At 38.2% G+C, this 16872-nt stretch overlaps 2 protein-coding genes across 5 annotated transcripts; one reads left to right on the forward strand and one right to left on the reverse strand.

Moving 5' to 3' along the window:
* Positions 1-1524: 1524 nt before the first annotated feature.
* On the reverse strand, positions 1525-2401 carry LOC105058136 (uncharacterized). The gene has a single exon (XM_073249560.1). The coding sequence runs from the start codon at positions 2384-2386 to the stop codon at positions 1685-1687; it is 702 nt and encodes a 233-aa protein (XP_073105661.1). The 5' UTR covers positions 2387-2401; the 3' UTR covers positions 1525-1684.
* Positions 2402-4864: 2463 nt separating this feature from the next.
* On the forward strand, positions 4865-15528 carry LOC105058137 (uncharacterized). 4 transcript variants are annotated; one of them, XR_002166168.3, is made up of 8 exons: positions 4865-6071; positions 9526-9617; positions 9702-9806; positions 9884-10660; positions 10777-10846; positions 12005-12110; positions 12913-13149; positions 14921-15144. XR_002166168.3 is itself a non-coding variant. In XM_010940952.3 (6 exons), the coding sequence occupies exons 1-6, from the start codon at positions 5777-5779 to the stop codon at positions 15289-15291; spliced, it is 1854 nt and encodes a 617-aa protein (XP_010939254.1). In that variant the 5' UTR covers positions 4872-5776; the 3' UTR covers positions 15292-15528. The 4 variants fall into 4 exon arrangements, 2 of the variants coding, with proteins under 2 accessions (XP_010939254.1, XP_010939253.1); XR_002166167.3 differs by having other exon boundaries at positions 4866-6071; positions 12927-13149; XM_010940952.3 differs by lacking the exons at positions 10777-10846; positions 12005-12110 and having other exon boundaries at positions 4872-6062; positions 12927-13149; positions 14921-15528.
* The last annotated feature ends 1344 nt before the right edge of the window (positions 15529-16872 follow it).

Raw genomic sequence — 16872 nt, forward strand, 5'->3', positions numbered from 1 at the left:
CAGTATGCTTGATGTTGATTTATGGCTCAAGATAAAAATAATAACTAGCAAAAAGTCCCTGAAAAATGAAGGCAGGCAGGCAATAACAATATCAATTTGGTGCAAATTGAAGCTCCAACTCAGAAACTCAAAATAAGTTACAGAGGCTAACCTTAGTTGACTACAAATGACATACCTCCACAGGAGTAGGGCTAGAAACAGATTTGGGCCGGCTCAAGGCCTACGGAACAGGACTGATTTGGCTCAAGCTATGAGCAAGATCCAAAAAAATTCAGGCCAGATTTAGATCTAAATATAAAATCTATTTATTTTTAATCTGACTCAAATATGTCATTAGTCATTAGTCTAGCATGAGATAAAAATTTTATAATCGGATCGATCATAGAAGAAATTATGATCAGACCGTTATCATCTGCCACGTGTATATATTGAGACATTCATAAAAAAAAGAATGATTATACGTTGTTTATCTAAACTGTTCAAATATCTTTAGAGTTTATTCATCCTTCTTTTTTTAGTATTTATGTGCGTGCGTCTATCCATCTTTACATGGCAGATGATGATGGTTAGATCATAATTTTTTTCAAAATCGGCTCAACTATATAAGTTTTATCCTATAATATGGACTCGAGTTTGCAGGCCCAGTCAGAACCTAAGCCTGAACAAAACCCCAAAATAGAGCCGGAATTGAGGCTCGGACCCAATTGTTTTTGTAAACCATTATTTAGAGAGTGATAAGGAACTAAAGGATAAATTAGGCTGAGTTTAGCTGAGAATGATATATCATGTATTATTTATTTGTGTTATAGGAGAGAGCCCAGTTTTTAGTTAGTCTATTTACTTGTAAATCATCGGTATGAAATATTAAATTTCAATCAGATTCGGGCTGGATCTACTGCCCAAAAATGGATAATTTAGGCCAATCTAACAGATTATGATCAGGCCTAAGCCTTGGATAGGACCTTAATTATCCAAAAAAATTTGGTCCTAAGAGCCCAATGCCCAAAAACAACTTCAGGCCCGCCCGCTTCCAACCCTTCCTAGCAATGATCAAACAAATCAAAAATCCCGACATGAATCTAATCTTTGTATTAAACAAGTTATCTAGCTCGACCCATGTAAATTGTTTGATAAATGGGTTGAATCAGAACAAATTTTGAATATGTTTAACAGCTCTTAAATGGGTTTAACATGTTAAATGGGTCATAAACAGCTTTGGTCACTATTAATTTGGTCAAAATGGGTTAAATGGATCATGACTCCAAACCGAAACTGATCCATTTAACAAACAGGTAAGGTCAAGTCAACCGTCAACGACCCAGACCTATTTATTCGAAAACTGAATCATTTAAAAGCAAGTGAGTTGCAGGTTGGGGTGGCGAGCTGGGCCATGAATTGCCATAGTGAGCCACTGGTTACCCATAATTCAATTTTCTAAATGAGCTGCCGACATTTCAGCCATTATGTGCGAAGATTCCATGCAGAGACAGACACCATTCCTTGTAGTACAGTGATTCTCATGTATGATGCTGAATTCTCATGGATTTAAGTTGGTTATATGCTCACCCATTACTACAATTATTGTACATGTCATCATAAATTTCTGTGACAGGCTACTCACTCTTGGTCAAAGAATACAAAGCTAACACTTGATAGTGTTTAACATAACATCTATGCAGATAGCTCAATAACCATACTTATAAGAAAATTCTGAAATGCCAACCATGGCACTCAACACCTGGAACACAAGGTAAGCACTACCAACCATCACAATGATGATCAGTATTGCAGAGATGGGATTCTTCAGTAGCTCAACTATGGGTTGCAATATGGTGTAGATGACTCCAGTGCTGACTGTTAAAGTGTATAGTGCATACCTTCTCATGTTCTCCCAAAACTCCTCCACCAAGGGTCCCTCAGGCCCCAGAGCCAAGGCATCTTGTTGCCCATCAATTCCCAGAAGAAGAAAGGCAAGGCCAATGGAAACACCTCCCAAGAGCATCCATCTAGGAATTCCTTCTGTTGGAGCTTCTATAAGCTCATCCTCTATGGTGTTTGTGGATTTAGGCCTGTCTCCAAAGGTTGGCTTGGGGGAGGGCTTGAGGGAGGGGGGACTTTTGGCTGTTGGTGCTGGTGGTTTTGGCTTGAGGAGGGATGAGTTTGTTGGGAGTATGGGAAGAAAAAGGGTGGGGATTGGATGTGCATGCTTCTGGAGGTGGAGAAGGTGAGGTTTGAGGTGGAAAGCAGAGGCTTTCATGGCTCTCTTTCTTGTGCAGCTTGGAGAAGTGGGAGGACAAGAAAGACTCAGAAACATGATAAGCCCTGTGCAATAGGATAGGCTTGTTGACCTTAAAGCGGGTGGCTGGGCGAAGAGTTGGTGGGCCATGGATGTTGGGTCTGTCTCCTAATACATCTCTTTTATCCTGTAGTTTTCTTACGCTGACCCTGTAAATCTGTGGTATTGTCAGTCTCATGGGTGGTCAAGAGATAAGTGGATATTCCTTGATGGGCCACAGATAACTCTATTTGGGCTGAGGGAGGATTATGTTAGGATATAAGTAATCTATTAGTTTATAGTTGTGCAGGTCAATTTTTAAGGGTTATTTATAATCGCAATGGAGTTGTCAAGGTCATCTAGACCCTGTGAAGGATTTCTTAAAGAAATGGAAAAATTGAGATCCCATTCTTGAATTGACAGCAATTTGGTGTTTAAACCGGTTGACTAACTATTTTATTCTCAACTTTTAATTTTGATGGTTGTTTTGGTTGTAGCCCCTCTTGCATGTATAAAACAAAAATAGCTATGTCCATAATTATATAACCATATGAAGAAACAAATCTAATTATGTGCAAGAGGCTAAAAATAAAATGCTAGGTAAAGGGCTATCTAGGGGTTAAACAGCAACAAAAGACCGGGTGTTGGGTTGCCCTCAAAACAAAGCCAACCCCTATATATGTAGACCCGCTTCGAAAGGTTCCGATGGAAAGCCATCATCCATTGCATGAGAGTCTAGCCTAGAAGTTCTTATTTTTTTAAGAGCCAAACAAGAAATTATCTAGCTATTTTATATATGGATGATGGTTGATAGATGAGGAAGAGCTTAATAGTTCATTAAGTATTGCAAAGAGAAAATCGATGAGAAATTTTTCAAGACCATAAGCTTCTCTAAGTCTCTGCCCTAATATGTACCCGCCAATACTATACATTTATGCCCTTCCATATATCACTTTGCTCTATCTACAGCAACAAGAAAAGTATTATCTAAAAGATTTTAAAAAAGAAGCTATGGATTTGATTTAATCGGAAGAAGAAAAAATTTTCTCAATCTATTTAATCGAATCTCTAAAAAAATTATAAAAATATAAAAAAGATTATGAAAGTATAGTTTATATCCTTTTTTTTTTCATTGCTCAATTGATGATTCAATTAATGAATCAAAATTGAGATATAGTAGTAAGATTCTTTCATGCACAATTCGGATTAAATTTCTCTCCTAATATAAATAGAATTAGATTTTCAAAAATAAATATAACTTGTAGAAGTAATCATGAAAAATTAAAATCCCACTATAAGATATAGATCTTAACTTTTACATCAAATTTACATTCTATCATGTCTAATTTTTAATAAATTGGGAGTACATAGTCAAAATCTTTTTCTTTTTTTTTTCATTCGACAAACCTATTTGAAGATCGAAATAATGGACTTTCATCTTGTTTTAAAATATTAAGAGATTCATACTAAATTATAGATCTTGAAAAAATATTGAGATTTAAAAAATCAAAAATTTGGCTTGCAAATCGACTTCATGATATGATAAATCTCATACATGGATCCTTTCCATCCCTACTCGTAATGATTTAAATTATCCATATCAAATCTAGTAATCATCTTGGATCAAAATTGAAGCCTTCTTTTTCTAACGAAAATATGAATTGAAAATTTATAACAGGCTCAAATGGCTAATTCTAGAGTAAGAAAAGGTAATTTTGATTTTGCAAGAGATATCATTATTAAGAATAGCTTTAGTTTCAACTTTTCTAATCCATCCTATGGTTTAGTATCATTTATCTCCACCGCCAATTCTATACACCCCGATGTACTCCCATGCGGCCAAAACACTGCTTTTAGTGAATGTGGTATGCATGTCCCCTTTTCAATAATAATTGCAAATTTATATCTAATTAAGGAAGAGAGGACAAAGTGTAGTAGTTAATTGGGAGTATCCCATATTTATCCCATATACTCACTGCCATCTACTTCCTCACATGCATCTCATATGTCTGGCACTAGTCTCTTGTAGATTAAAATACAAACATACATAATTTTTTTTTATGAAGATGATTTATTATACCAATCTAATAAAAATACATTTGCATGAGTTAAAAAAAAATAAAAGATAAAAAAACAAATTCACTGGAAAAAAGGACTTCTTGGTGTGTTAAGTTAGCTAGTTAGTATGTGGATGGTGGTAAAATTAATTATTTTGGACCAATGTTAGAGATTATTTTTTATTCACATGGAGAATTTTCTTTTTGTCCCATGCTATGAGAGCCTAGGGTAACTCATGGACATAAATATCATACATGTGATTTGTGAAGCTAGCACTTTGTGGACCCAAATTATTTTTGGTGCCCATATTGATGCAAGGCATTTTTACTTCCTTATAACTTGTCTTACGTCATGCACACATGTCACATGATCATCATAAAAAATCACCATCACAAATGTTTTCTAATTGCAAAATCCCTAAGCAACATTAATACTTAAGAATTGGGTATGGTGCGCCGTATGCGCACGATAAGGGCTGGAGAGAGATTCCCTAGCCAAATTCCTCACCCACCCCTCATTGGACTCAATTTATTCAACCTCTTAAACGAGGAGAGAGAGAGAGAAAGAGAGAGAGTATTCTTCTCCCCATCTTACCCGCCGTTCGCCGCTCCTCCTCCTTCCCTGCGGCGCGTGAACTCGGTCCTCAGCCTCCACCGCTATTCTTCCTCCCTTCTCCTCTCCTTCTCTTCTATCTCCAAGGTTAGAGAGAAAGCTAGAAGAAGACCAGTGCCGACCTCTTCTCCCTCGCCCTCCGGTTCCCAAGCCCTCAACCGCGTCGCCCGGTCGGCTCTCCTTTTTTCTCCTCTCTCAGAGCTCTCGTTTGAACTCTTTTTCTCACTCCTTGGGTCCTCCGCCGCTGCGAACAAGGCTTCCCCTTTGGTACGCCCGTTTTCCGGCGGTTTTCGCTTCGGATGGAGCCTTGGAGGACCCAGGTTTGATACTTCTCTTCTTTCCCCCAGCTTTTGGTAAGGATTGGAGGAGACCCCATCTTTTGATCCTTCCCTGGGCTGGATTTCACGGTCATGGAAAGGTTTTTGCTCAACCTAAACCCTTTCCGGTTCAAGCAGACGGTGTTGATGAGAAGCCCTGTTTCGCTCGGTTGAGTTCTTTGAAAAAGGTGATGTTTTGGGGGGATTGTTTGTTTATTTGGCGCTTTTGGTTCAAAAGATAGGTGTGCGAGCGAGCCTGGTTCTTAGATTTTTGGGGGGTTTTCCCGTTTGAATCCGTTGACTTGTGGAAACCCTAGCTACTGACTTGAGGTCTCTGAGATTTTTGCTCGAAATCTCCTGAAGTTGTTGCCCTTTTGTCGCCCCCTTCTCCTCCTGATTCTGATGAAAACCGCTGGTTCTGAGATTTTTGTGCTCGTTAAGCTTGATCTTGTAGGGTCCCATACGTGCTCTGGAATGCTACTTTGATCTGGTGTTGGAGTTGTCTACTGCCACGATGTCAGGAAACAGTCCTGATTTTGTGAAGTGGAGGGAGGAGTTCATCTCACAGGAGCGTGGAAGCCGAGTCGTCCACTACTACTTGGAAGACTCCAAGGGAGATTCCCATCTTGCCGTTGTTGGCACCGAAAGGAGCCTGAGGCATATGCTTTATGTGGTTTCGGAGCAGTTCTGTCAGGCCTACGGGCCTGACAAGTCGGGGGTCTCTTGCCTCAAGTGGAGATCGAGAAGAGAGGTCGTAGATTGGCTGACTTCATTCCTTCCAGCAAAGACCTGCACCCCAAGTAATTCAAGTACTTATCCTCTCTCAACGCCATTTTGTACTTGAAAGTTCATTCTCAGTTTTTGCCTGGGCATTTGGTACACTAATATTTCTCTACTTGGATACCTTACATTTAGATTTTATGCCTGGATTAGTGCGTTGATATGCATTTGCTGTATCACTGGAAAGCTGTCTAATATATCTTGTTTGCATTGTCTTATTTTTCCTGTCATTTGCAAACCTGTGCTTCTGCACCTAGTAATTTGATGCTGGTTCATCATCAGAAATGTTATTTTGATCAAAATGATTTTTAATATATATAACAGCTTTTACTCGTTACAAAGGGTTGATTTGGTCCCTTTCTTCTTATGTTTTCTGCCTGCTTGGTTGATAAAATGTCCTCCAAGATATATCTTGCAAGTAGTGCTTCCTTAGGTGATGCTGAGATAATATGAAGGAGATGAAAATGCATGATTATGGTTTTATTCCATTGTTCATTTGGTTGATAGATGGCCTTCTTCAATGCTAATTCCCAAAGTTCTATACTTAAACTATTTTCAGGCTTTCAACCATAGTTTTTTCAGTATAAGTATGGGAGTTATGTAGTGTTATAAGTGTTTATGTTTCTTAACACCTTTTGTTCTCATTTCTTTTCGTGAAAGGTAACTTAGAGTTTGAATGGTGTAAAGTGTTAGCCTGTAAAGCTTGCCAGTTCCCTAGTTTGCCTCCATCGTGCAAACACATTTTTCTTATTAGAGTTATATGGTGAACGAAACTTGTTTCTAGCCTCAGATTGCTTTGTATCACCCAAACCTGACCTGAGAGTTGGAATTGGAAATTGAGTATTGTGTTTCTAAATCCATTCGTCATGAGATGCAAAGCCCCCAATATTCATTCTAGTTTAAATAACCAATGCAATTAAGTGTTGTCAACATATAGAACAACTTAAAACATTCCATTGGTTGTTTTCATATGAATCTGCCACCTTGTCAAAGCCTCTTCATCTGTCATTTATGTTAAATGCCATAACTAAGCCTGTGAACTGAAACTTTTCATCTGTATGGTAGGCTGAACACCTTAGGTGAACTTCTTGAATGCTGTTTGCAACAACTCTGTTCTTTAAAATCTTATCCAGTCATGAACAATATGGCATACTTTTTTCTCCTTTTGCTTTCACATTCTGTATATGCTTAAGTGTAGCTTATAGCTATGAATCTGAAATCAACACACTAATGTCTTGCGGTCCTTATGCTTCTTTATTTTTTGGTTATCCCAGAGTGTATGTGGATATATTTTGCCCCTGAGGCCCTGACCACATTTATGTGTGACCAGATGCAATATGCTAGATTGGCTATGCTGAGAGATAACCATCTGATGGGAGAAAACAATCACCTCAAACTAATCATCTTCTTGTTACTGAATTGATAGTGGTTTATGTCATTAAAATGTAGGATCCATATAGAGTAATGTATTCCACCCAAATAAAGATCTAAATCTAGATTAATATCTGAAAGATAAGTTCAATTTTCTGGCTTTTTCCTTGATTTCTGTAGCCTTGGTTGTGTCCATGTCTCCATTACTAATGAGGCAACTCCATTTCCCAATCCTGAAGCATAATCTTCAAAGAGAGGAAAAAAGATGAGAAAGACTAAGTTTGACTTTTTTTTGTATGAATAGATCCTCAAATGATAACTGTAAGACTTATTTTAAACTAACTACCTTCTCTCTTTTTAAACTTGGTCTCGACACAAGACTGTCTTTACCTAGATTTTCTCTTGAATAAAGAACAGAAGGAAAGAAAAGGGCTCAAGAAATCCAGTTTAAGGATTAGGGGTTGACAAGGATTTGGCCAACAAGATGTTTCTCTATTATGATGGGCCCCAAAATTTAGTTGCCCCTGATATCTCAATGCAAGTCTTATGTGCGATTTCCAATTAGCTTCCCTCAATTAATTGCTTCTTTTGGCAAGAGAAAATGGGCTCCTTGATGCTAAACCAGGGTACTTTAGACTTAAAATCTAGAAAAAGTAAAGACTTAACAGGACTACTGAAGATGTCTAATCTTTTTTCTTAATCAACTAAACAGCTAAAATGCTTGGAAAGTTAGTTTAAAACCACTTTCAAATTGAAATCTCAAAAGTTATTTTTATGTGCTGAAAACTTGCTTCATCAATCATATGGCGATCTTCAGCTTGAATGTTTGGTAGTCTTTATCGGAGGGTGAGTGGGATATCTGCGTTTACCTTGTGAAATCAATCTTTGCTTACCCAACATTAAATGAAAATCCTAAAAATTTGACAAGTTGACCTTGTTGTCTTAAGCTACTCAATCATATGATGGTGAATCTTTTTCATGTGAAACAAGTCTTGTTAACATTGCTTTTAGCTATCAACATAGCTTCATTGTGAGGTATTGCAGTACGAGGGAAAACTTTCTAATGATCTATGCGATGTAGCAAGGACGTGCAATGAGCAACTGCTTGTCTTGTCAACTTTTTATAAGCACCCTTATGAAAAGAAAGAAACAAAAATGTTGATCTACCTTGTGATGAAAAATGCATTGGGAAATGTTCTTTGTAATTATAAATCAGGATTATGAAGGTGAGGATGGGTTCACATTGTGAGCCTACTGGTAGCTACTGCAGGAGGTCCAATATAAGTAGTTCCTAAAAGTACTGGACACTTTGTGAGATTAGCATATGATGCATAGTGGATGCTTTGAAGAATTTATGAGTGGCTACTGGGAGGATGAAGTCACATGGTTGCTATATCTTGGGTGGCAAATTAGATGTGGCATGAATAAATAAATAAATAAATAAATATATATATATATATATATATATATATATATATATATATATATATATATATATATATATATATATATTTGCTTTTTAATGGAAGATTATACTCTTAGACCTCAATAGATGGTCAAGTATCAATTATGTACACATAATTTGCTCAAGTGTCAACACTCTAGAATATGTCACTAGTCTCTTACTGCTTCATATGACCGGCATGGTGGTTGTTCCCATGACCAGCTTAAACATGGGAAGTCCAACATGACTTCATGGGCCTTTTTAAGCCATTAAGCTGGGTGACAAGTGGTCCATCATGTTAAACATCACAACACAAACACGTATGTCTGGTTAATCTTTTCTTATGTCTCCCCATCATGGTATCAAAAAATTCTTAATCCTTGATATTCTAGTGTCGAAGTTTATTATGGTGAAGGTTTTGTCACTTTAAGTAGTCTTTTTTTCTGTTTTATTAACTAATATCATATTTCAAAGAATAACTATGTCACACCACGTGACTCATTCTTTATTTAAAGATTAGGAGCCTTTTGTTCAAGCAGGCCATTTAATTTTGTTCTTGCTGAATAAAGAGTTCTAGGTGATTCATTTGAGAAATCTTACTAATCCAATCATGCTGTGTTTGTCAATATGAGATGAGTACTTAACTACCTTTTACCATGTTACTTTAGAATCAGCAAAATATGAGGTACCACAATCTTTGATTGCTGATGTGGAGGTGAATGGATTCAATGAGACAGGAGGATATCTATTTAAACATACGGTAATTAAATGTTGGTCAAATTCTCAGTTTACATGTAAAATTTATTAGTGCATTCGTGTAAGTTTCTTGATACTTTTGTCTTAGGATAAAGGCCACAATTCAGACATTATGTGGTCTGGTGTTTCCTGGACTTGTGGCAAACAGCTTCGGCATTACCAAGCATTCTGTCGCAATGGAACCACCATAGCTGTAAGCACCATCACTTCCATGTAACTTAATTCCTGCAGTCATATTTTGGTGCCAAACAAAGATTGTCTATTGTGCAGACCCATTCTTTTGTTCTTGTCATGTCTGAGGTGGTCAACCGCTATCTTGCTTATTTAGAAGATATGTATGAAGACAAAAAAGGGCAGAAGAAGGTTAAAGTACGATGGTTTCATCAAAATCAAGAATTTGCTTGTACAATACCCCCACCTACTCCGCATCCCAGTGAAGTCTTCATCACACCTTACTCTCAAGTCATCAGTGCAGAGTGTGTGGATGATATAGCTACTGTTTTAACTCCTGACCACTATGAAAAATGCGTGGCTTCATTACCATGTGCTTCTACAGCAGGAATCCGTTTATGCTTTCGGCAGTACAGCAAAAACAAATTCAAACTCTTTGATTTAACAACCTTGCGTGGATATTTTGATCAGGCAGTTCTTGCACGAGTGGATATAAGCACTATGTTTGGGAAGGAAGAGGAAGAATCCGGTCATGGAAGAATCACAAAACGTGCTGGACCCAAAAGAATAAGGTTCATCAAGGGGCACCAGAAACTTTCGGCGGACCATTTAGCTGCAAAGATGTCGGCCTGCAGACCAGCTTATGAAAACCTAAGGTATGAGTTACCTGGTAGAAGACCACTGTCGGTAAAATTTGTTGGGCCACGCAATTGGCCTACCCCACCTTTTAAGGTTGGTGAGAAGATAGAGCTGCTCTGTCAAGACAGTGGCATCAGAGGCTGCTGGTTCAAATGCACTGTTTTGCAATTGTCTCATAGGAGGTTGAAGGTTCGATATGATGATTTGCAGAATGTCGATGGCTGTGGGAATGTGGAGGTAAAGTAGGCCATTTTAAATTGTTGATGGACCATAATTTAAGAAAAAGAAATTTTCGTTTTTCAGATTTCATATTATAGGCATATGTCAAGCTGTTTCCTTTGTCTTGTTTCCAGCTACACCCTGATGTTGTTCATGTGTTACTTGCATATTTTTATTCATCTGGAAACAAATGCATATATGTAGGTACGTACCAAGTAAGCTGGGACTAGTTTTAACTGTAGCACCTTAAATTTTATATGTACAGATTGATTTGTATGACTTATGAACGAAGAAAAATTAAGAATATTATTCTAGGTTTGGAAGAACAGGCATTCAGACTGCATTTTGTATTTCCAGTATACTAAGAAAAGAAAATACGGCACAGATTTCATATCATATAAATGTGGGCAGATATTTTGATTGTTCTCTTTATCTTGTTTCTAGCTAAATTTATTGTTCTGTATAATTGCATATCCACTCATCACAATACGGACTTACACAAGCAGATGTCTACTAGTATGGACAGTAAGCTGCAACCATGTAAAATATGGTGCCTTAAATTTTTCTTTGCACAGATTAATTTATTACAATTTACAACAACTATCATTCCTGACAATTATTATGACATTGTTTCATGAACAAGAATTGCCACGTGTAGAAATCCTTTCTATTTATACACACAGACATATGCATATACTTGCATATGTATATATACACACACATGCATGTGTATACACACACACCTGCACATATATATTCATGCATATGCAGACACATATATATGCATACATGCATATGTATATATACATACATATATGTATATTATATAAGTTAGTGGCCATTGGATCTATGATCCAACAATCCACTCTATTAGAGACTTAGAGCTCTAAGGCTGCAACCTCTTCCAAGCCATGATTCCCTAGTCTCTCTCCACTCCCACAATTTCCCAAACTCCTTTTGCTCTACACCTCAACCTCCCCCCTTTTTCCTCGTTTGCCAGCCATCGCAGCCACCAAGTCCCTAGCCAATCTAGCTTCCACGAACACCACAAACTCCACTCCCTAATCTCCTCCCATTGTTCTCTTCATCGCAGCCACCAAGTCCCTAGCCAATCTAGCTTCCACGAACACCACAAACTCCACTCCCTAATCTCCTCCCATTGTTCTCTTCATCTTCTCTTGTCACTCTAAAACTTAAATTCCTAACTTCCTACGATCACTATAGCACTGGCTTCCACCACTATTATAGTCTCCTATCTGGTGAGCTTTCTTGCCCGTTTCTCTCTTGTATTTCATTTATTTTCAAACCTCTGCTTCTAGTCTCTAAACCCTAATTTCCACAAGATTTTCACAATATTTCGAGATTTGGCATTGGCATCGGTCACCACCACAAGTGACCACCACTACCTCGCCACAACCAATGACTGCTACCTCCTCCAAGGCTGCTGGCTTCCAGGTCAGACAGAAAGGTACCCTCTCTCTCTCTCTCTCTCTCTCTCTTTCTCTCTCTCCTCCTCTTCTGAATCAAGCTTGAATCAAGCTTTGATTCAAGCTTAACCGACCTTGGTTCAAGATTGAATTGATTTCTAGCTCGATTAAGGATTTACTAGCTGTTTGTTTAGGCTTGCATTTGACTTGATTCAAAATTTGGCTCGAATTGAGCTCAAAATACAAACAAACTGAGATTTAGATAGTGGTAGACCAACCAAGCTCTAGTATTTCAAGCTCGAATTAATTTCAAGCTGAGCTTGGTCATAAGAGCTTGATCATAACTGGCTTGACCAAGCTCGGCTCGTTTACACTCCTACTTATGATTTTTAGGTTGATGATGGAACCATTTCTCATTTGGCATTTGGACCAGCTTAGTTATAGTGTCTACCAATTCTTGATTGTTTGTTTAGTTCTTACTTTGGTTGAGTATTCAACATAGATAGACTTGCTAGTTGCATTAACCCTCTTGATTATTTTATCATGTATTTATTCATGATAAACTCATACTATTCTATAATTTGTGGGGACAACTTATAGTTTTACTAATTGGCATGCCATGTTATGCTAAAATAAGTGCTCCAATAAATGTGATGGTTCCTTAATTTACTTTTTTCTTTATCATTTTTCAGATTTTTTGAAATTTTAGTTATTTTTTATACATGTGATTCTTGATTGATTTTTGGTATTCTTATAGTACAATACTAGGCATCTGCCTCCTACCTATGTACTATATGGTCTCTGCATCTAGGAACAAATTTACTACTTGCCTTTTTATGTTAGTTTGTGTTGTGTAGGAATGGATCCCTGCCTTCAGACCAGCAGCTCCTGATAAACTGGGCATGAGATGCTCAGGCCGCCTAACAATTCGGCCTTGTCCTTTGTGTGATTGTTTACTCAATACTGTTGCTTTTCTTAACGGAACCCCTGTGGATGCGTGGTGGAACGATGGCTGGTGGGAAGGAGTTGTGGTTGGAACAGACAGCTGTGAAGATGATCGTCTGCAAGTATATTTTCCAGGTACGTGCTCCCTTATTTGTTTTTAGTGCCAAATTGTTATTCCCCCTTTTCAAGCCATATTTTTGTTAGTGTGAGTTTTTTGTTTAAACTGCCATCTACTTTATGTTTGGTCAAGAATCTAAGGTATGGTAGTGAGACACATACAGCTTGTGCTCTCCATTTTCAGTTTCCGTGGTATCTCTTCTCATGGTGTTCTGGAATTGCCAGTAAAAATAAGAATTAACAACAAAGGGTCTTTCAGGAGGAAAAACAGTATTTATGAACCATTGCACATACCTTTATCTAGTTATGTGGCAATCCATCATTTATTTTATTTAGTAACCTTTTCTGGAGTTGTTAGTACCTTTGTTATTTCAATTGCACATTCAGATAATGGATGGGAAAGAATGTGAGGCACCACATATTTCTAAAGGACAGCGTTTTTGGCCATTTCTATCTTGACGCTCTAGTAGATTAAAAAAGGAATACACAAATGCACTTAATCGAGAGCACATTTTTCCGATAGTTCTAGTAGGAAGGAATGGTAAAGGAAGAGCTGAGCCAATCCCTAATAGTTAGGGAGCTGGTAGTTATGTTTTATAGGTTATGCAGATTAGGTATATTATAAGACCAGAAAATAGCAAAAGTTCGATCCTAAACCTAAATTTTCTCATCAACTGTTATCTTAAAGAGATCAATACAAGTGCAAAGACTAAGATTGCATTTTAAATTCCCAGGGATCTATTTTACATTTTTGCTGATTGGATGCTTCTGCTTTACTCTCTGGAAAGTCGGATGTCCTTTAGGAAATGTTCTTTTTTAAAATAACACAGATTTCGACTAAAACTATATACCAAGCTAAAACTATCTGAAATCTACCAAGACTGGTTGGTGTTGGTGGCCTTCCGGGTGGGTTCTTTTCCAAGTCCCGTCAAATGTTTCTGACCCTATGCTAAATGAAACATGCATCAAGATCACACTTTTTACCTTCCAGTTTAGTTTTATAGCTCTTATCTTGATATAACAACATTAGATAATGATTGCAGCATTCCTTAACTTCTTCACCACACACTCACATTTTTCCTCCTAGGCTGTCATCGCCTAGAAACCATTGCTCTCTCTCCCCCTTTTCTTGCTTATCGTTCTCCAGTCTGGGTGTCTACTTGAGTCTTATTTGACTTGCTTAGCTAGCCAATTTGGTGAAATAATTATTTTGACTGCATTTATGTTTTGTTGTCTGGACTTCAGCATTAATAATTTTAAGTCCACATTGATCTAAGGCTAGTTTAAGTGGGAACAATTTATCACGTCATCAAGGTTCAGGCAATTGCAATGAGAATTCATAAAGCTGATGGGAAAATAGTGTTGGGACAAGGCTAAATGGTTATGTATCATGGTTCTCATGATTTGGCTGATGCAGACAAGGTACTAGTGTTATATATGAACTGGTTAGGCATTTGTGACTAAACGCACTATTTGCATATATGCAAATAGATGAAAGTACATGACATAAAGAAAAGCCTTCTGTAACCTTTAATTTTTGACAAATACATACTACCCAACCATGATATGCAAGCAAGTTTTCAACAGATCCATACTGGAATTTTCTTATTAACCACTTGTGGGAAAATCTGCTAGCAACATATGCGTAATTTTGATTAGCAATGTGCATCAAATGCTTGTCCAATGTTATTCAATTGGTCTCTCAGAGCTGCAATTTCTAGTTCTGTTTTTAAGAGCTAAAATTGACACATCAGGAGGAGAAATGATATATGAATTTCATGTGACCCAGGTGAAGATGTCTTCTTAATATGCCAGCGAAAAAATTTAAGAATTTCTAAAGACTGGGTAGGGAATCAATGGGTCAATATCCAAGCCAAGCCAGATATCTTGTCAGCAATATCTTCAGTTAGCCGTGGGGCAAAGCTGACTGCATGCTCAATCTTCACCAAGGGGGCGGAATCCGGTGGTTCTGCGATGTCAGACCAAGAACTCCTCGGTACACAGGCCAATTCCAATGAAGAAGATAAGCAAGCAGAAGCCAGCTTGAGTGATAGAACCGACCTAGACACAAAGCAAGTTAATTCAAGAAAGCGGCCGAGGGATGAAGGTGCTGAGGAAGTCTCCGAGGAAAAGGTAGGCATAGGTGGTGATGAGAGTTGAAGGCTGGCAATTGTAGTTGGCACCGGGCTTGCTTTCAAGTTTTTTTTTTTTTGTATATAGACACGGTAGTATAAAGTATCGTATACAAACACGATCATGTTACTTTCTGGGGCCAAGTTGGCTGCTCTGTAATTAGGAGAACCATGGAGTTGAACTGACTGAAGACTTGGTGATCTTTGTAGCTTTAGTTGAAGCTTTTGGCATTTTGTTTAGCAATTTAATTCCAGATTTAGACCATGAGTATCTGGTAAGAAGGGGCTCCTCTTCCAGCTTTGCTCGCTGATAATAGCATCCGGTCACAGCTGCTGAGCTGGTAACGCAAACACCAATCTCACATACCTATGGGAGAGCGAGAGGCACAGATTGACCGAAGTAATGAGAAGCATGAGTTCTAATAACATGCAGAAATCAATACTTGTTCACAATTAGGAGGCTGCATTGCAAAAGTTTTGATCCAGGGGAGGAAAAAGAGAACATTTTTACAACCTTCTATAGGCAGAGGAGTATTGCATTCCAGAGCCAGAATGAACCAAAGGAAACAACACTCAAATCCATCGACGAGGAACAATGATTAAAACGCTGGCCAAAGCAGAACTCGCTGTCTGCATAACCAGTGCTCGCTTGGGAACGCAATTATATTTTCTAGTGCTCCTGACTTAGGTACCTAGGTTGATGGAAAGTACTATTTTTTCTTTCTTTATTTCTTTTATTTTTTTTTTCTTTTAACCCCCTCCAAACTGACAGGTACAAACGAGAAGGACCCATGGAAAACGTTGCATAACAGCACCCTGGTCCGGAGGAATGAATATATTCGCTCTCTCCCCTTATTACCATTCGGGACCATATTCACCGCCCCCTACACTGGCCTCGGATCCCCCTTGCCATCCGTCCAGACCCGTGACCTGACTGTAAGGCCCATCGTTAAAATTTGAGTTCCCAAGAGTATTTCTCTGCATTCATGTCATCCCAAGAAATGAAATCGTCATCCTGTATTTGGCTTCGCTGACAACTGAAGACCCTGCAAAAAGCCACAACTGAAAGCATGAAAACAACTTTAACCCAAAGAAAAAAAAAAGGGTCTGGAAACAAAGTCGGGTCCCTGCTTTAGAGGTTGGCATATTCTTCTGGGTCCTACGAAGACAGTGGAGGCGTAGAGGGGTAGGAGACTGGTGATGGTATTAAACATTGGCGGGGCCTGAAGGTAGTGATGATGCCCACTCATGGAATGAGGTCTTCGGATTGTTGTTCTGCTATCTCCCCACTGCACCTGCACTTGTTTAGATGATACCATGTTGAACTAGTGTGAGGATTCGTGTAGACATGTATTTATCTCCACATCAACTGTGCACTAGATAAATTTTAGATACTTATAGAGGATTAAGGAATATAAATCATGACTTGTTACAAATTTTATGAAAATAATCCACTCCATGTCCTATATGGCTAGGAGACACTATAGCACGTGTCCATTGAACTGATTATGAGCTCATTGTGATTGTTCCCACCGAGTCGAGCTAGCTCAAGCCGCTGAGCGAGAGTTGACGAGAGAGAGAGAAAAGCGGTCATAGGATGACCACACAA

This window comes from Elaeis guineensis, chromosome 15 (assembly GCF_000442705.2).
Source record: "Elaeis guineensis isolate ETL-2024a chromosome 15, EG11, whole genome shotgun sequence".
NCBI classification, from domain to species: Eukaryota; Viridiplantae; Streptophyta; class Magnoliopsida; order Arecales; family Arecaceae; genus Elaeis; species Elaeis guineensis.

Excerpts from the sequence above, each read along its gene's own strand:
- LOC105058136 (XM_073249560.1), bottom strand. The coding sequence starts at position 2,386 with ATGGCCCACCAACTCTTCGCCCAGCCACCCGCTTTAAGGTCAACAAGC.
- LOC105058137 (XM_010940951.3), top strand. The coding sequence starts at position 5,777 with ATGTCAGGAAACAGTCCTGATTTTGTGAAGTGGAGGGAGGAGTTCATC. Across the intron at positions 9,807-9,883 it reads GCAATGGAACCACCATAGCT|ACCCATTCTTTTGTTCTTGT; the intron begins GTAAGCACCATC and ends TCTATTGTGCAG. Across the intron at positions 13,150-14,920 it reads TCTGCAAGTATATTTTCCAG|GTGAAGATGTCTTCTTAATA; the intron begins GTACGTGCTCCC and ends CATGTGACCCAG.